The 20,811-nt window shown below is 40.4% G+C and overlaps 1 protein-coding gene across 9 annotated transcripts in view; it reads left to right on the top strand.

The window, feature by feature from the left end:
• The window catches only part of MITF (melanocyte inducing transcription factor), a 227,473-nt gene that overhangs the window by 104,276 nt on the left and 102,386 nt on the right, over window positions 1–20,811 (top strand). The window contains exon 1 of one of the 9 annotated variants that reach the window (XM_086697609.1): window positions 17,764–18,580. The exons of 6 other annotated variants lie outside the window; for them this stretch is intronic. In XM_086697609.1, coding sequence (XP_086553735.1) covers window positions 18,525–18,580 — 56 coding nt within the window. In that variant the 5' untranslated portion in view covers window positions 17,764–18,524. Of the gene's footprint in view, window positions 1–17,763; window positions 18,581–20,811 lie in introns of those variants that run through there. 2 more of the 9 variants (XM_086697608.1, XM_025922430.2) reach the window with 2 other exon arrangements.

Below are 20,811 nucleotides of genomic sequence, written 5' to 3'. Positions count from 1 at the left end.
GCACTGATGATGTTAAAAATGCAAAACAAGCCCACCATGGATATTCCATAATTTCTCATAATTTCTCATAATATCTGGTTTTTAACTCCCTTTTCTAGAACATACCTCTCATGTCTTTATGTGATTAATAAGAATAATAAGGTGTAAGTGTACAAGGAGAGTATCTTGAGGGCTGGCTTTTGGCGCTGATTTTATTTGGGCAAAGATCCTCCTGCAGCTCCTCATGCAGCTAAGAATGTAGCGGGCTGACCCAAACACATATCAAAGAGTTTTCCTTCTGCGGGGCTGTGTTAGCATCAGGCCATGGTGCTGATGGTGGTGGTGGTGATGAGGTTGTAACTATAGTGGCTGCACTGTGCTGAGTGCCCTTACCCTCTCAGGTTTTGTGCCAAGTGCCTGCCATGCTTTTTTCCACGGGCTGTCTCACAACAGCCCGTGATGTTGGGGCTCTTCTCCCTGTTTTACAGAAAAGGAATCTGAAGCTTGGAGGGTTGCAGTAATTTTCCCCTGGGTGCACAACTGATGAGACAGGAATGACCTTGGATTTGAACCCAGTTTCTTCTGACCCTAGTTTTTTCTGACCTCAGAACCTAGGCTCATAGCTTATCCTTACCACATTCTTTCTAGAAAGAGGAAACTTGCCCGGACTGTTTATGCATCCTGCTCCTCACTTCCCTGCTTCCCCCCTCTTTCGTCGTTAGATCTTTCTCCTGGTGCCAGCTTTCTGAAGCAAGTACCTCTCCATAGAAGTTCCCCTTCCTTCCTTCTTGGTCTGGTAGATTCCTCTCAGTCTTAAGGACTCCAGTGCCTTGGCTTTCTCCTTTGAGTTCACCCGACACTTTCTTTCTTAACCACCCAAAACCTCTTGCAGCTAATAGTTAGCTTATTTAAGTGTTCTGGGGATTCCTAGGATATGGCCCAAGCATTTAGCGAGTTTTGTGGGTCTGCCAGTGTGGACTTTTTCTGGAGAGCCAGTAGTTATCATATGAGTCTCAGGAAAGGATTTGATCAAAAAGGTTAAGATATTATTGTTTATAGGATTCTCCACCCTCCCCCCAAGTAAGGACCACCTAGAGGGGAGGAGGATATTTTATTTGTTTTTATCTCCTTGGATGGGTGTAATAGTATATGTTTTGAGTATCAGGATAAATGAATGTATTTTCTGATTGGGCTATGGGGTGGTGTAGCATCTGGGTTCAGAACATGCGATCAGATTCAGACTGCCTTGACCGAAATTCCTTGTCTGCAAACCCTTCAGCAAGTCATAAAATCTCTCTGAGCCTCATTCTCCTTGTTGGTAAAAGGGCCAGCATAGTAGAATTTAAGTTAGAGGGTTTTTATTGAGGATTAAAACAAGGCGCTTCCTGGAAATGTACAGGTACCAATGTACTTAGTACAAGAGTGCATAGCACACTTTCCATAACTCGTTGCTATTATTATTATTATTATTATTATTACTTAAGAGCTTTTGCAAAGGGGAAAGGATGAGGTTTTCACGATTCTTCTAGTGACCGTCATGGAGATACCACAAAAAGAGTTAATCATGTCAGTCTTGAGTTTTAAAGGCTCAGAACTAACATGTTTCCTCTGGCTACGGTGTCAGGTGCAGTTCAGGTACCAACCAGAAAGTCGTTCTTGGACATTTCCTTCCCTTTGGCCTCAACCTTGGTCATGCAGTGGCTCAGGCTCCACAGACAGACACCTCGAAATGCCAGCTAATGGAAATTTTGTGATGTGGACACTCTGCCCCGGAGGATTTGGACATATGCTTTTTGTGTTTAAATCAACAGAAAAAAAGTGCAACTGTAGCCACCCCTGTGCATAATCGTTGCAGTAGCCCATTTGCTCGCATGTTCCTGGAGCCCTTGAGTGCCAGGCCTGTCACTAGCCTCCCCTCTATGCATCGCAAGTGAGTCCAGTAGGTCAGATGAAAGACAGAGGCCAGCAGGGCATCATCACTTATTTACATAGCACTGATGAATAGCTGTACATAGATCAAGACATACACATTATTTCTAATAGCACAGCCATAGGGTCACATTGGCAAAAAGCCGCCTTTAGAAAAGTGCTTTAGTTGGATCCTTACAAACTCTGGCCCATTAACGTGCACTAAATATAGAAAAGGGAGCTCAAAAATCTCCTCACAGAAAATGTATTGTGAGGTGGGTTCATTGACATCAGGGGAAAATATTGTCGACTCCTACTTTTCCCAGTCATTAAAAAAAAAAAAAAAAAAAAAGCATATAATGTTTCTTTTTGTCACTGGTAACTGCATGACCTTGAGTGAGTGACTCCTAAGTATCCATTAAAAAAAATATCTTTAAAGTGGATCACAGCTTTCTTCACGATCACCACAAACTGGACCCAGCCCGATTGTCGTCTCCCTGGAGGGAGGATAAGCCAGCCACGGTTCCTCCATAGGATGGAGTCTAAGTAGCAGTGAACAGGAAGGAGCTGCTGACGCCTCTGACAACACCAGAGATCTCAAGTGTTCTTGCTATGGGGCAGGAACTAGACTCAAAGGCCAGGTATTTGATTCTAGTTACATGTAGGACAAAACTGTACGAATGGAAGCGGGTTTCTAGGAGGTGGGAGTGGGCAATGTTTTGACTCCCAGAGGGGCAGCCTGGGGCTGTGGTTGAGGCCATAGAATGGCTCTGTATCTTGGTTGTGGTGGTGGTTACAGCAGTCTGTATATTTCAGAACTGGCAGAACTGGACGCCCAAACGGGGAATGTTAGTGTATAAAAATAAAATAATGTCGAAAAGGGAACACCGGCATTTACCCAACCCTCAGGAACGTAGACTTGCTTTGAAAGGGGTAATATGTGTCATTTAATCTCGTAAATATTCACTGATGAGCTACTATCATGCAGTACTTTATGGGAAATCATAAAAGGAATACTTGCCTAGGTGCTCAGTGCCATAACAATTGGACTTTGATAGACACGCACAAAAAACCGTAAGGTAATTTTAGGGTCGTAATGACCTTTTGGGAATTAAATGTAGATGGAGGAGGAAGATACATCTAGTTGGGATCATGGATGGAGTAATACTGAATGGGCAGATTTTGAAAATGTTTGTCCATAAACCTTTAATTGAAGTCTAACATTTCTACTGAAAAGTCTACACGTCTTATGTGTACCACCTGATCACTTTCCACCCAGTGTACGAGACCATTGTAGCACTCTTGTGCCTTCTGGTAGGCAACCTTTCCCTGGAACATAATCGCTATCCCGACTTCTGACACCATTGATTAGTAATGTCTATGTGTTATTTAACTTTATACAAATGGAATCGTGCAGTATGTACTCTCACGTCTGTGTTCTTTTCCTCAACGTTGTGTATGTGAGATTTCTCTCTCTTGTATGTGGCAGCCCTTCATTCCCATGCAGTATTCCCCTATCTAATTACGTCACTGTTTATCTCTTCTGTTGATGGTCATCTGGGTTGCCTACAGTTCTGCGTTCTTATGAGAGGTGCTGCCGTGCACATTATTGCTATATGGTTTTGGTGAACACACATAGACGTTTCTGGTGGTATGCAGTAAGAGGTGGAATTATCAGGTTATAAGGTAGGCATATGTTCAGTTGTCTCTTTAAAAGTTTTGATTGCATTTGACGCACAATGTTGTGTTAGTTTCAGCTGTACGACATAGTGCTTCAGCTTGTCTATGTTATGCTGTGCTTGCCACAAGTGTAGCTACCATCTGTCACCATACAGTGCGAGCAGAGTATCAGTTACTATATTCCGTATGCTGTCTTTTATTCCTGTGACTTAGCTATTCCATACCTGAAATCCTGTATCTCTCACTCCTCTTCACTCATTGGCATACTCTCCCCATGCCCAGCCCCACTAGAGACCATCATTTTGCTATACTTATACTTTTGATTCTGCTTTTTGTTTATTCATTTGTCATTTTTAGATTCCACGTATGCGTGAAATATGTAATTTTTTTTCTCACTTTATTTATTTCACTTAGCAAAATACCCTCTAGGTGCTTCCATGTTGCTGCACTTGGTATGATCTCATCCTTTTTATGGCTGTGTAATATTCTAGTGTGCGTGTGTGTGTGTGTGTGTGTGTGTGTGTGTATGTGTGTGCATGTATACATCACTTCTTCTGAATGTTCCATTTGCTTCCTTCCGGACCGACATTTGGCAATGCATCTCTATTTCATTTTATTGAGGAATCTATATGATTTTCCATAGAAAGGGATGATGGGTGCATGAAGGGTAGTCTAGGCAAGAGGAACAACCCAAGCAAGAGTATGTAGCTAGGGTTAGAGAATGAGTATGTTTTATTTGCTTGGAAATTTTATATTGCTTGGAATACTTAGAGTAGTTGAGACTAGAAAGGTAAAGTTGGCCTTGATTGCCTGCCTGCATTAGAAAATTGAATTTCATTTATTTGGTGTTGATGACACTTTAACTTTATTAAAATAGTTGCATAAAAATAGCAAGCCACGCTTTAGGAAGCGTTATCTAGTAGGTTGGTGTAGGGAACTTGGAGGGGAGTGGAGAGAATAACTTACCAGTTCAGGCCAGAACTGAATCATAGCAGAATAACCATGAGGGCAGAGGAGATGCAGTTTGGTGGCTGATGGGTTAGAAGTGGCAAGTGGCTGGACAGTGGAGGGTTAAGGGGGTAAAGACTAAAAGATACCTCTGACCTGGTGGTATGTTAGCCAGTTATGACAAAATTCACTATTAGCCTTCTTAGTGAGGGACCTCTATTTGCTGTCTCTATTTCTTCACTTCCCATACACTTCATAATTTTTAATGTTTTGTTTCAAATTGTTGACTCCATCTAATCATCAATATGTCTAAAACCTATTGGTTTAGTAAAGAGCAATAAAATGAATAAACATGTATCCATTATATCTAAAGGCACAGAGCATTCTAGAAGTCTCATCTTTGAATTACAGCCTTCCCTTTACCCCCCACCAAGCTAACTGGTACCTTGAATTTTAGGCCAATCCGTCTCTTGATTTTCTTTCTTTCTTTTTTTTTGTTTGTTTATTTCTGAGAGAGAGAGAGAGAGCGAGAGAGCGAGCCAGTATGCTCAAGTAGGGGAGGGGTAGAAAGATGGTGGGGGTGGGGTGGTGGACAGAGGATACGAATGGGCTCTGTGCTGACAGCAGAGAGCCCGATACGGGGCTAGATCTTGTGAACTGTGGGATCATGACCTAAGCTGAAGTTAGACCCTTAACCAGCAGAGCCACCCAGGTATCTCTCTCTTGATTTTCATTATAGTTTTACTGTCTCTGATCTGATGTTTAGCAGCATCCCTGTGCCCTGCTTACTTAATGCCAGTAGCACGCACTTGCCTATTTGTAACAGCTGAAAGTATCTCCAGACCTTGTCAAGTGCCCCCTGGGGACAAAATCATCCCCAGTTGAGAACCACTGCTCTCCAGTGTTAGGATTCAGTGAAATGGCATTGAGTTCCCAGGACTGACAGGAAAGAGCCATCATGTAACTTCCCTTACTTCCATCCTGCCCCCTCCCAGCCCCAGGCTAGTGACTGTGGACAGTGGTACGTTCTTGTCTTTTGGTGCTGGACCTTCCCTGGTCCTGGAGGTCAGCCATTTCCTCTGCCAAGTGCTGGTGACTATTTTCCATATTCCCATGAACCAGAAGTCTACTTTATATCTACCTGCATCTCTCTTTGCCCGAATCTCTCTGCTCCTTGAGGGAGTCTTTATGGGCCTGATAAGATGCTTATTGCATTTCTTCCCAACAAAAAAGCATGTAATTTGGAGATTGTCGTGAAAAAAATATAATAAATATATATTAATAAGTCAAAGTTAAAAGTGTCAATAAACTGAAAGATGCCCCTATTTTAAACACACATTTTATAGCATTATCGATAGTTTGATACTGATTCGGGCTTAGGCATTATGGAAAATATGCAGATTGGTAAAATGATGGGGCCTTTGATCTTTAAAATTAAAATCAGAGAAATTTAAGTGAAAATATATTTTGGTGGTACACAGCATTCCCATAAATCTGTGCCTGAATTTTTTTTTTTTTTTTTTTTTTAAGTACAACACAAACCTGTCCATGAATCCCAAAGCATTATAAAGTTGGCTCCATCTAGTGTGTGAAAGTATTATACAGCTAGGGGGGAAAATCTGTACTGGAAATCTCTTGGCACCTCATTATGAAATTAGAAAAAAACCAAATTAAATCGAAAGTGAACTGTAAGCTATATTTGTGCCCTAGGAGGTAACACAGGCAGAAGTGACCTTCACAGTGAGAGAGAAGTCGTTATATATTGAAGCATCAACATCAAGCATGCCTGACATTGTGTTCCAACCCAGCCTTGCCCCGCCCACTACCCCCCCCATACCCACCACGTCCCCCCCCCCTTTTTTTTTCTTTCTGGAGGTCTTGTTTACAGGCACGTGATGTGTCACTTCCATTGTGATATTCTCAGTCCTACTTGGCCAGGTCCCCACTCTTCCTGTATGGAACCATATCTGAGAGTCATGCTCATTTTCGACTGTTCGGTGAGCAGTTGGGGCTAGGCCCACTTCCAGTGCTTTCGGAACCCTACATGATTTTCTTTATCCCACTAAAATTCTTTGTAGCTGTCTGAGCTTTTCACTGCAGAGAGTAGGTCCCTATTTCCAGGTTGTGTTTGATCTTGTTACCTCTGAAACATTCTGGCACATTCTCCATTTCTTTCAGTCAGCGTTCCCCAAATTTTAGCCATTCTCATGCTAGCTTCATGACTTTTGCCCCCATTTACTACTGGGGCTTAAAAAAATTAAAAATGTATTTCAAAGGAAATGATATAATGGCAACCACAAGTGGAAGTACATATAAAATAAATGCAATAAAGTTGAAAGAAAATTGTTAGATTCTTAAAGGTGTATTGTCTAAAAGTATCTGAGCCTGAGGTCTGAGCATTTTTGGTTTACAAAGGGCAAGTGTTGAGAGCTTGAAGACATATTTGCATCAAACAGAGACTTGTCCTGGGATGAAAGAAATTTGAAAGGGCTTTTCTCACTGTGTAATTCTGTGGTTCTTTATTGTGGAGTCTGTGTGTCTCCATTTGAGATCATCTTGTGTCCCACACTTGGGCAAACTGCTCAAGTTTACCATCTTTGCCAAAGCAACTTCATAATTTTCCTCCTCATTTCCCAAAGGACTTGTTTCCCCTAAAAAGGGGAATAATTTTTTTTGACTAATTCTTTTCTGAGCACTTCCTTCCTTCTTCTTCCATTAACAAGTATAAATTGTGCTGATATCTCACATTTTCTCACTCTCTTTTCCAACTAGATTAAGTTACTTGAGGACAAAAATTGTGTGTTTATGCTTCCTTCTAGCGAATACCATTCATTTAATTCATGCTTGGCATAAATATGCAGGGAAGCAGGCTTCATTCCTTTTTTTTTTTTTTTTAAGGTAAATCATGGTCAGAAGTGGTCCAAAAGATCACCATGGTCAATTAATTAATCATTTAGCTCATTGACAACTAGTTTTGGGGCACAATCTCTGGATCTGGAATGGTGCCGGGTTAAGAATGAGGAGGTGAACTTAACAGACCTGCTTTATGCCTTCATGGAATTCGGAATCTGGTGTGGGGGCTGGGGCAGAGACAACTAAAACGGCCAGTGCAGTGCAGGCTTCTAATTATAGAATTAGTCTGCTTTTGTGATTGTTGGGTAGCTCACGTAAACTTGGAACAGAGAAGCATAAAGGAAGGCATGTGGGCCCTGGAGTTTCAAACCCCACATCTATACCTTATTAACACCCTTACTTTGGGCAGGCTGCTCACCTCTCTCCCTGTCCTTTAGTGTCTTTATTTAAATTAAAAGCGATGAAATACACATAAGGTGTGATATGCAAATACAAGGTATAGTTATCATTGTGACAATATGATAAATTCTATCCTCTCTCCTCCCTGCCCTTTTTTAAAATGAGGTAGAAACATGATGTCATATTTTTCAAATAATTCAAATTTCCTGTCTGGCACACTTGTAAATGAAAATATATTGATCTTCCATCCAGCATTAGAAAGCAAGCATCCTTGTTAATGGGAATATCATTGTGGATAGTGCTTAAAGATGGCAAAGCCACACAATTTTCAAACTGTGTTTAAATTAATAAGTGATTTGAGCATTCAGAGGCACTCCAAAACATTTCTCTCTTCAGGCTCTACAGTCCCTGATATCACTGTTTTATGTCAAGGATATCCAACAGTTCCTGGGACAAAGAAGGTGCTCAAAAAAATATTTGGTGAATTTTTACCAGAATCCAGTTCCTGGGCCTCCCATAGATAGAAATCAGAACAGATCCAAAAGTCAAGGCTTTATTGGAGCTACAGCTGGAGCTGAAGGGAATTACAGCACCCAAAAGAGTAGTCAGGTTGGCCTCCCTGAACAGAGAGGAGAGGCCCCCATATACGTAGAATGCAACTCTCAGGTTGCCGCTCTGGTCCAATAGGTTGAGGAGGTAAAGGGAAAAAAGTGGTGCCTCCTCCTGATTGGTTGGAATGGCCTCATCCTGATTGGTCCATATTGGCAGGTAAGTCAGGCAGCTCATTGGAGATTTTTGGAGCCTGGGTCCTCTGCTTTAAGTCTGGCATGCATATGGGGCTGCATCCTTGGCCACATCCTGGTTCTGCTCTGTGAGAGACCTAGTTTAACAGTAACAGCCCACAGAAAGTGTCCCAGGTGCTTGTTTTTTACTTGGGGCTTGTTCCTAACTGTTAGAAGAAGTGAGTTTGAATGAGAATATTTTGATTTTTCTTATTTTTTTTACTCATGATTTAGTTTGCATCTCTTAAAAATGAAAAAAAAAAAGTTATTTGATATTAGAAGCCAGATAAGCCTGAATAAGAATGGTTATTGTTATCCGCATCTGCTTTGCCATTATGCCTGTAATACCTGGCAGGTAATTAATACTTAGTAAATATTTAAAGTTAGGTAGCTTTGTTGGCACTATCTCTTTTTTAAAGGACACATGGCTGAATATTTTAAAGCAGAGATTTAATTTTTCCTTTTTGTTAGTTTATGGCAGTGTTACTTGAAATTACACAGGCCATTAATTTAAAATATTGGTTATTTTAGCATTTTATTATCCACATAAATATACACTTTGATTATAGGCAAGACTCCCTAGGGTGTAAATTAGGTACAGAACGCTAATATGTATCGAGTTTATTATGATTGATTGGATTTAATCAACAGACAGGAAGGATTTATGTGCAAATATTATTTTTCTCATTTTAAATCCTGTTTGCTCAGCATAACTGAAACAGGATGTCATTAGAATAAGAGTCAGTACTGAGATGCTTTAGAAGTTTGGGAAATTTGACTAGTAACACAAATTTAACGTAAGGTGATCTATTGAACACAAAGAGGTTGTTTGGTATAGTTTTGCTTATTTAAATATATGATTTCCTGCTTGACCTCTGGGTATATTTATATAGTAAAAATACAAGTTAAAAACATAAATGACCTACTGCGTCAGAGCAGAGGGTTCCCTGGGCTAGAATTTTTTGCTTGTAGCTAAGACAGCCATTGAAAAGGCATAGTTAGTTGTCCACTATCACAAGTTACAGATTATCAACTTTTAGTTTTTGTTTTTTTTATTGTGAATGTATAATTCACAAATATCCCTCTGGACCTTTCCTGACCTCATATATATTGAGGATCTGTGTAACCTCTTCAAATACCAGTTTTCAAAAGTATCTTCACTATTGCCTCCAAATGGTAACTTTTATTTGCCATAGTGTTGAGGCTCTCAAGGCTAACTTTTTATTCCCTATAGTATTTTGAAATCAAGTACCTATATATAGAGAGAGAGAGAGTGAAAGAGAAAGAGAGCGAGCGAGCACTCGGGGGAGGGGCAGAGAGAGAGGGAGAGAGAGAATCCCAAGCAGGCTTCGTGCTGTCAGTACAGAGCCTGACATGGGACTTGATCTCACGAACAATGAAATCATGACCTGAGCCAAAATCCAGAGTCAGACACTCAAAACTGACTGAGCCACCCAGGTGACCCGAGTGCGTTTTTTTTTTTGTTTTTTGTTTTTTGTTTTTTTTTTTTTGAGGCACTGTGCTAAGTATTTGCCTTATTACTTCATTTAATTATCATGTTAATCCATCAAATAGGTAATATTCATGCCCCATTTTACAGATGCAGATTTTGAGACTCAGAAATTGAATGACTTGCCCAAGGTAAAATAATGAGATGAACACAGTGTGTGTGTGTGTGTGTGTGTGTGTGTGTGTGTGCGCGCGCGCGCACTTTACATGTACCACTACACTATTTTGTCTCTGATTGAAAAGTGGTTCTGTTTGTACCTCTAGGGGAGACATCTCAGCTACTCGTTGATTCATAAAATAGTGGCCTCTCAGAGGTTTGCTGCCTACCGATTGAAACCACTTTTCTGGGTCCTTACCACATCTTGTACAGATTGGGAGTTTTTGTACCTCACTCTTGACTTCCATACCACCTTCCACCATAGCGTGATTGTGTACAAGAAACAGTGTATCTCTACCTTCAACTCAGGTTTTGGAATCCAAGTACTAAAATTACATGAGTAGATGAGAAAGTTTAGCTGACGAAATATCCATCCCTTTCTTACCTCCGTGCCCTTTTCCAGCTCCTCTTTGGACCATAAGGGATTTAGGTGGTCCTTCGAGTTGTTCGTGCCCTGATACCTCTTTCAGAGATGGTAGGTTGGGAAGGATAGATTCCTTCACTTCAGCAGCTACAGTGGTCTGTGGAGGCCATTTCTAATAGATTCTGTTGCTTTAAAATATTTTAATGTCTTGACTCTTGCTGTGAAGAAGAAAGAATCTGAAGTCTTAGATGATGAGGATGATGGTGGTCGTGGTAACACATTCCTGCTTCAGTCCTCAACACCCTTAAGAGGATGGCAAAGACATCCCTATGGGCTCATTTGCTCTCCAGTCTTTAATTATTTCCAAAAAGTGACTACAATAAAAGAGAAGTCCACATTTTTCTTTTTAAATGAGTTAGGCGTTAAACACTACAGTGAGAGAAAAATACCATGGTTTTAAACTCCTGAAGTGGAAAATGTTATTTATCATGAAGTCACATCGTAAATAACTTTGGGCCCCCACAATGACGACAGCCTTATCTTTTCCTGTTTATTTCCCCAGATAAAGGAAAGTAAATTGCAGTTTTACTAAATTTCTCGTTTGAAGAAATGCCAATCAAAGTGGCATAATCTCATCAGTGTTTGTCTTCCAGCTCCTTGTTGTCTCATGAACTTGGCCTGTATTGTAGATTGTGATCTGCTTATTGCAAAATACCCCAAATAACAAAGAAACAGCCTCTGAATCTCAGTTAGTGCAAGAACCAGTGTTTCTTTTGAAGTGAACCCTAAGAGAATCTCAGAAAGCTCAATATAAAATTAATCTGTTATATTGATTATTATATTCAATGAAAGGCCAAACTTACTTCATGTATCCCTTCCTTTGTTAATTGCTTAAAAACTGACTTCACACAACATTTGAGATGCCTCTTTGCCAATTATATTTTTATTCTCAGGACAGGTTTTTCTAAATGGTCTTTAAAAAATTAATTTTTCGTTCCAGATGTTTGCATAAGCATTTAAACGGTTCTTTAATAATGTCCGAGTGAGCCTAAATCAAGTTTACCTGGGGTCATCTTGGTCCCGTCTGCTTTTCCTTGTTGCAACCTTAAAAGGCTTCTTTGTGTGCCAGGTACAATGAGCCGTCTTTCAGAAGATGCTGGACCATCATTTTTACAGTGAGATCTGTTCTTGGTAGTAGAAGAAAATAGAAACAGGATGAAAGAGATCATCGTGATTGAATGGTACTGAACAGTTATTTCTGCAGATAGGTGGTCATTAAAAATTGCCTTCACTCAGGCTGTAAGGGCTTCAAATTAGAACTGCTGGACCCCTTTCTTGTCACTTTGTATCTCAGTACTTACTCATGAAGGTCAATTGTGTTCAGCAACTTAAAGTTTCCAAACATAGTATATAATTGTGCTTCCCATTCATGCCTGTTGACGCACCCTTTCTAATTAATTAAATGCTGTGAGATTGTTCTGTGGAGGGGCCTTTGTTACTGATCTTTTTTAATGCTGTTGTTCGTCTGTCCATTCTTCTTTCCACCCATCCAGCCATCCAGCTAGCAAATATTTATCGAACACTTAATCTGTGCCAGGCACTGAGAATAAAATAAATACAAAGGACCCTGCCTTCAAGGACAGAAGACAATTAGACAAATAAAATGATCATATCTGGAGAGGGGGGTGGTGGGGGTGGCGGGGGGGGACTTCTCTGAGGGAAAAATGTCACGCCTGTAAAGCCCTCCTCTGGAAGGTGAGGAGGAGCCAGCTGGGGGTGGGGGGGAAGTCTCTGGAGGAGGCCGAGGAGAACACCTGGCATGCGTCCCCTCAACCCAGTATTACGACAGCACGGGTATGGGAGTTTGGGTTTCTGTGGTGTGAACCCCTGAAGAACAGAGTCCCTGGCTTCCTCACTGCTGTCTTGCACACGGCCCTGAGAAGACACCTTGCACATGCTGGGCCAGTCAATGTTTGCACTGCAGGGGCCTTTCAGTGCCTCGGACTTTTCCCAGAATGGGGCATAATGATGTGTGGGGAGAAGGGGGCATGTGTTCTTTACTCTTGAGAGATTTTTGAGTTTCATCATCACACTCACGGTACTCTTTAATTACCTCATAATAAGGCTTTCACTGAACGTTCGTTCAAAGTATGTCCATAATTCCAAGTGGATGTTTTAAAGGAGTAAGCTCTACAAGTAGAAACTTCTCTATTCAACAGACAAAGGGTGCTCACCTTCTGGGGTATTTTCTTGCCACTCTTCGATAGTTTACGTAGAATATATTATACATATATATGTTATAATATATTATATATTAGTGGTTCCTGGGCCTGACTTCACATTGGACTTTTATGAGAGTTTTTTTTTTAAACACACAGAATTCCAAACTCACCTGCTAGAGTCTCATCCAGTCATTTGTTTCGGGAAAGATCCCTGACATTAAATGCTCCTGTGTTGATGTTGAGGGAATAGCGGGGGAGAAGAGTCCCCAGGCGCTTGTGATAGGAGTACAGGCTCAGGAACTATTGGCTGGGATCATACTGAAACATTTGAAGAGAAGGTACATGCTTCCTAAATTGGCCGTGGGGGGTGGTTCATGCATCAGTATAATGCTGGGCACACAATGATCCCTCAGCTCTTAACTGTCTGAGGCCAGTGAGTAGTAGAAGTGTGAGTTTCCTAAAAACAGCAATGACTATCAAAAGAAAAGACAGAAGAAAATGGTGTGCTGTGGGAGCAATAAAACATTTGATATCCAAGTAAAGTAAGAATTCTGACAGCGATAAGGGTTCTACTTTTCCTCCGCTGAGTTTTGGACAGGGTAACAAGTAAAACCTCTTATCTCTTCTCTCACCCATTCAAAGTGGTGATTGGATTTTTCCTTCCGAAAAGATTCCAAGGCCCAAATTTAGCATCTAAAGGAAAATTTGACTGTCACTTGGATGGTTGATACTTTTAAGTTCCATTTTAGTTAAGGTCATCTTTGTAAAGGTCAGTAAGAATTCTGATGACTCTAGTTTTTTTTTGCTGAAATTTGGGGCAGGGAGTAGTAATTAAGATTTGAAATGCACTGGAATATAGGTAATATTTTTACTCTGCATTTGGTGTTTTGTGTTTTTTAAATATTCTTTTTCCTTTTTCTCCACTTGCATTTCTTTGTGTTTAAATTTAGGGTTTGTGTGTGTGTGTGTGTGTGTGTGTGTGTGTGTGTGTGTGTGTGTATGTGTATATAATATATATATGTATATATATGCATAAACATATGTATATGCAGTTGGGATACTCATCTGGATAATACAGATGTGCACAAGAGAGTTATTTTCATGTTATAGATTAATGCATTTTAAAGATTTTTTTTAAAGTAACTTTTTAAAAAAAAAAATTTAGTTTTAGAGAGAGTGCGAGTGGGAGAGAAGGGTAGAGGGAGAGAGGGAGAATCTCAAGTAGGTGCCACAGAATTGAATCTCAGCACGGAGCCCAATGCAGGGTTTGATCCCATTGCCCTGGGATCATGACCTAAGCTGAAATCAAGAGAGGGATGCTCAACCGACTAAGCCAGCCATGGACCCCCATTTTAAAGATATTTATTGAACATCAACCACAGACGAGTATATTCCACTAGGTTCTAGGGATACAATGGTGAACAAAAAAGACAAGGTTCCTGCTCCTCTTTGTTGAACAATGGGGTGACACCTTGAGGACTGGTATTTTATTTTATTTTTAAATTTGTAATTGAAGTGTAGGTGACATACAGTATTATATTAGTTTCAGGTGTACAACATAGTGAAATGACAAATACATTGCAGAACACTCACCATGATAAGCGTACTTACTGTCACTGGACAAAGTTATTACAGTGTTACTGACCGTATTCCCTCTGCTGCACTTTCTGTACCCATGCCTTATTTATTTTATAACTGGAGGTTTAATCTCTTCAACTCTTTTGTCTATCCTCTCACCCGTCTCCCCTCTGGCAACCACCAGTTTTTTTTCTTGTATTTATGAGTCTGTTTCTTTGTGTTTGTTTGTTCGTTTGTCTTCCAGATTCCATATGTAAGTGAAATTATATGGTATTTGTCTTTCTCCTGCTTATTTCACTTAGCATAATACCCTTCAGGTCCATCCATATTGTCACAAGTGGCAAGATTTCATTTTTCTTTATGGCTGAGTAATACTCCATTGTGTGTATATATACACCTCTTCTTTATCCATTCATCTGTCATTAGACACTTAGGGTTTCATATCTTGGCTATTGTAAATAATGCTGCAATAAACATAGGGGGACATCTATCTTGAATTGGTGTTTTGTTTTCTTCTGGTAGATACCCAGAAGAGGAATACTGGATCATATAGCAGTTCTCTTGTTAATATTTTGAGGAACCTTTATACTCTTTTCCATAGTGGCTGTACCAATTTACATTCCCACCAACAGTGCCTGAGGGTTCCTGTTTTTTTCACATCCTTGCCAATACTTGTCATTTCTTGTCTTCTTTATACTAGCCGTTCTGACATGTGTGAGGTGGTATCTCTTTGTGGTTCTGATTTGCATTTTCCTGATGAGGAGTGATGTTGAGCCTCTTCTCATGTCTGTTGGCCATCTGCATGGCTTCTTTGGAAAAACGTTTATTCGAGACCTCTGACCCTTTTTTTATTCAGGGGTGTGTGTGTGTGTGTGAAGCAGATAGGTATTTTAGTATTGGGGAAATGTATGTAATATTTCATAAATTTTGTACATGGCAGCATATGTACACATTTAAGTCAAACTTTACTCCATTTGCTGGTGGGTATTTCAATGCTGTGGCCAAGAACACTGGTATAATATAGATCTTTCTAAAGTACTATGAATAGTTGAACACATGCCCCTTAAAAGTAATTTTATTTAAATACTTATGTAAACAGTCAATGGACAGCCTTCTTGGGGGTGGTGGATTATCTGGGATGAAAGGTCAGGCGATGTCATTGGCTGAACGTGCCAGGGGAGCATTTGGCACCACTTTGTGTCCCTGATGGAATGGCTGGAATTGATACCATTGGTTTCATGGTCAACATTTGAGATCTCATGGAGGGTACAAATTTTCCCTGTGTGTAAGCATGTAATAAATCAGGGTTTCAGTTCTAAAACTTACCCGGTACCTTGTAACTTAATGCACTTTCAAATAGTGCCCGAAGTAAGAGGGAGTCCAGCTCAGTCTTTTTAAAGATAATCTAGCTATCCCTTAAAGTTCCAGATACAGTGATTTCCTACCCTTTCTATTTTCCTTAATCTTCTACTTTCTCTATGGTTTTTTTTTTTTTTTTTCGCTATGTTCGTTTTACTTTGGTTCTCTAGGTCAATGTGAATCAAGGATAACAGCCCTAACCGTCATCATAACCATAACAGCTGTTTTTTAATTGAGAGCTTACTATATGTCAGAGACTAACACATCACTGTATTATATTCTTCAGTTCTAACAGCATCCTGTGGGATAGGCACTTATCATTTGCCTTTCTCAGGGGAAGAATCTGGGGCATGGCAAGTTTGGTAAATTTGGACAAGTTCACAGACTTAATAAGTGGTGGAATTTCAGCCTGGATAAGTTGACACCAGAACCTTTGTACTTTATTTTTATGACATTTTGTGACAGAGGTAGGAGAAGAGAGGTTGGGTAGGTTAGTGTGTGTGTGTGTGTGTGTGTGTGTGTGTGTGTGTGTGTGTGTGTGTTGGGGGGGGGGGGTTTGGATAGTGTAGAATCTTACTCCTCTGTTTACCCCAGCACCCAGCACAACACCTGGTGTGTAGGAAGTACTCAATAACTATAGTTAGTGAATGCAATTATATTACATTAGGGACCTGGATTCCCTACCCTACCCTACCCCAAGTCTTTTTATTGGTCTTTAGTTTTGTCAGTACTCTGTTCACTATCCTGAACTTCTCTTCACCCTTTCTACCCTCGGTGCTCTCTCATCCCCCATGAACTATCATCATGTCCTACTAGGACCATTTCAGTAGCCAATCTTGGCTCTCTTTTAGCTGAGTCTCAACATAGCAGCTAGAGGGAACTTTCTAAAACTCAAATCTGAGCCCTTTGCTCCTCTGCATATAGTCTCTCCGTGGTTTCCTGTTCATCTTGGATCAAAATCAACTCCTTCTCCCTGTCCTATCAGATCCCATGTGGTCTGGCCCAGGTCATTGCTTTGGTTTCATGGACACCATGCTTTTCCCTCCCTCTCTGTCCTCCCAACTATAGTGGATCATTCTTGTAATTCCCACCTCAGGATTCTTGCACGTATATATTATTACCACTGTTCAGAAGACTCTTCTTCCACGCTCTCCTTCCCCCCGAGAGGCTACCCCTACTGAGATCTCAGCACAGAGGTCCCTGCCCAAGAGAAGTCTTTTCTGACCCTTACATTTTAAGCCTTTCCAGCTCCCTGTAGAAGTTATTACATGTAGCATTATCTGACAGTGTGATTATTTAATATGTGTGTCCCACTAGCCCATAAACTCCAAGAGTTTACACAGTGCCTGGGACGTAGTAGGTGTCCCCTAAATATTTATTAAATAAAAGAGTGAATGAATGAACAAATGAGCAAAGAATAAAAAGAACTAGCAATAGCCTGCCTGAGACTCCTGACTAGAGCTTTCCTATTATTATTTTTTTTTTTTAATTTTTTTTTTTCAATGTTTATTTATTTTTGGGACAGAGAGAGACAGAGCATGAACGGGGGAGGGGCAGAGAGAGAGGGAGACACAGAATCGGAAACAGGCTCCAGGCTCTGAGCCATCAGCCCAGAGCCTGACGCGGGGCTCGAACTCACGGACCGCGAGATCGTGACCTGGCTGAAGTCGGACGCTTAACCGACTGCGCCACCCAGGCGCCCCTAGAGCTTTCCTATTATTAAAGGGAGGTGAAAACAAAGATAATTTCATTACATCATGGAATTCACGCTTGATTATGGCTTGTAGAGAATGCATTGTTTTCCCATCATTTACTTTGGAGATAAACTCTTAGGCACAGAGAGGTGAAGTAACTTGCCCAGGGCACACAGCTAACTGGTGTCACATGTCTTCGTTCTGACCTTTGAATGGTGTGTGGAGAGAAACATACATATTTTCATAACTCTCCAGCCCTCTGGTTTGCTGAGTCTGTAGGATTTCCATTAATATTTGGTAATATTGATGTTGTCATGTTGGAATTTTAAGAACGTCTTTTGAGAACGCGTGTTGTTATTTTTATTTCTTCTTGTACACCAATGCTTCCAGAATTAATTGGGGTGACAGTCTAAGAATACACAGATATATGGCCTGAAGATGTGTATGTCCTAAAAGATGGTGTCCACAATTAGAAGCAGCTTGTGTTTGGCTCCCACCAGGACTTGGTAGGGACAACCCTCATCCGCTTGGGGTCTGAGGGTGAGGAAGTCTGTCTGGATCTCTAGCCTGCCAGTAGGAGAGCATGTGCGATTATCAGATCCAGTTCCAAAAATGCCCGAGATCTCTCAAACTGAGAAGGGACGCAAGCAATCCTACAGCCCTCCTAAATTCTGAGACTCCGTTAAGTGTTAAAAATTCCCCGGGATGTGAAATTACCTCCCTTTCAAGTTCCCCACTAACTAACGCGCAGCCGCTGCAAACCTCAGCCGGTACCTGCAATCTGGAAGGCTAAGAGAGAGCATCCTGAGGTGCTCGCCTGGCTGCTGGGTGAAGTGTTGGCCTGCCTGGGTCCTTGCATCGCCCCTTCAGCAGTGTGAGGCAGCATTTTTGTCCTGCAGGTACAGTAGGTACTGGATTAAACAGGTCTGCTGTTGAAGACAGACACCAGGCACCGTTCTAGCACGAGCTGTGTTTGGATTGGAGTTTCCAGGGCCTTATCAGGAGCCACCCCTAGTGACACAGCCAGTGCCAGAACTAACTTTGACTTTCACTCTTCGCCAAGGGCTTGAAGAGCACCTTAAAGGAAAAAAGATGGAGGCGCTTAGAGTTCAGATGTTCATGCCTTGCTCCTTTGAAAGCTTATATCTGTAAGTGAAGTTTTATTCTGGAAATAATCCCGGGACCACTTAACAGGAGCGATTTTTTTTTTTTTTTTTTTAAGGGGGAGGCTAGAGTACGGGAAGGTTTTATTGGGAGTTAAAAATACTGGAACTGTTACTTTGTTACTGTGGCTTTAATCAGCTTCAGCTGTAGCCTCTAATATGCGGCCAGGGCAAGGATAACAACTAATTTGTTGGTGGGGGGGGGGGGGTGGAAATGCTGGCCCATTAGCTTTGTCTTGTTTAAAATTGAATGTCGGTCTTCAATTAATAATGCCAAAAAAAAAAAAAAAATGACCGCTTGAACAATCCGAGAACAGAGCTTGATTTATGATTATGGGGTAGGTTGCAGCTCAGCTTCATCATGAATAAAAAAGGATTTTCTTCAGGAAAATGAGCGTCCCTAGCAGTAGCATTTGTCAAAATTGCCTTATTGCAAACCCTTTGGATTTTTTGCTTTCTCCTTTTTTTTTTTTTTAAACCTTACTGTGGAACAGTAGCAGTTGCATTTATAAACATCTCGTTTGCATTTCTGTATATTGATTTCTTTTTCTCTTTGAGAGGAAAACAAAACATCCAAACATCAGAGTCATCTGCCTGGCGTGTTAGTGTAGAACAAATTTGAAATGGGCAGTTTCAAACAAATACTAAAAAAGAGAAAGACTAAGTAGATGATAGCGCCCCCCCCCCCACCCCCCTTTAACATTTACTTTCAATGTTAGATGATAAGATTTGAAAACAATACTAAAAGCTGTGTCCCTAAGTGAATAGGCATTCAAGCAAATCAACTTATGCAAAAGCCACCTTTGGAGCTTAATAATTATTTACTGAACGTTCCTGGGTCATGAGAGAGGTTGTGATTAAGTCAGAAAAGCATTATGTTCAGCAGCTTGTGAAGGTGTGTTTAAAGACGACAAGAATAGTGGAAAAATACTAAATGCAGCAGAACTATTTTTAGAATTTGATTCTTAAAAAATGAATCCCCACAAATTGAAGTGCAGTTAGAGTTCATTGTGTTTAGTAGGTACATCTTTAGAATTTCTTATAGTAGCTTTTAAAATGATTTCTATTTTTTTTGCATGATTTTTGCTGTATTGAGTTTGCTTTCACTTGTATTTTTCATTCTGTAGGTCATAAAAACAGTTTAATGACTTATTTCTTTGCAAAAAATGAGCATTTTATGGACAAAGTTTATGTATATTAATTATGTATTTAAAATGTCATTATGCTAGAAATGTTATAAATTTCTTCCTTGCAAAGCAGATAATAGTTAGGGAGATGATGTCTGCTCTTTGTGATTCATACCCCACAAGAATGTACTCTGTAACTTACTAATTTTTTTAATATTAATTTAATGCAAATTAACAGATGACATGAAAGGATAAAACATGCCATTCTGATGCAGCCTAAGGACAGTGATGATGTCACCCTTGAATTTACACCAAAATTAATTCGTACAACTGCTTTTGCTTAATTGATTTTGAATTTCTTTTTCTGGTTAAAGAAAATACTCACCATAGGAGCATGCTTCCCTTCTAAACTCTTAGAATGAAATTCTTAGCACACATCTTTGACAAAACTGTTCACTGAGCTGTTGCCTATTAACTTCTTTGTGCCTGTTCTTTTAGGGAGGGCACATGCTGTGAATTAATTGTTTCTTTTGTATTTTCCTCTAGGAAAGCAAAAGAACACCATAGCAGAAGGCAACATTCTAAGAGTTTTGGCTTCCTAGAAAATAACTTGTCAGTTTTTACTAGTTTTGAGATTTTAAGAAGATGCTGAGGATACCAAATCAAGAATTAAAACATAGAATAGTGTAACTTGTACTTATGGCCCACGTGGTGTGCTGGCCACCACTCTAACCCATATTAACACATTTGATTCTCATAATTGCTCTCTACCTAAGGTACTGTTTTCTCCTTCCATTTTGCAGATGAGAAAATTGAGGTTTGGACAGGAGAAAAATCCTGCCCATGTCCTGTAACTGAGACATGATAGAGCCACATTTTCACCCTTAGGTATGCTGGCTCCAGGACTTCTGCTCTTTTCTGTTATGTTTTATGGATTTTCATTTAAGATACTGAATGAATTGATATTTCCTCCTCTGCCTTTTTACGGAGTGGTTTTCCGCAACGCACAGATTTCTGAATTACTCCAGCCTTTCCTCATTTGAACTTTTGAGGGGGGACATACCTAGTCTAGTGCCACAGTATTTGACT

The sequence above is a fragment of the Puma concolor genome, chromosome A2 (assembly GCF_028749965.1).
Source record: "Puma concolor isolate L17-30 chromosome A2, mPumCon1.1.hap2, whole genome shotgun sequence".
NCBI lineage: Eukaryota > Metazoa > Chordata > Mammalia > Carnivora > Felidae > Puma > Puma concolor.
The sequence above is the reverse complement of the archived record's forward strand: the minus strand, read 5'-3'. Positions and strand labels throughout refer to the sequence as shown.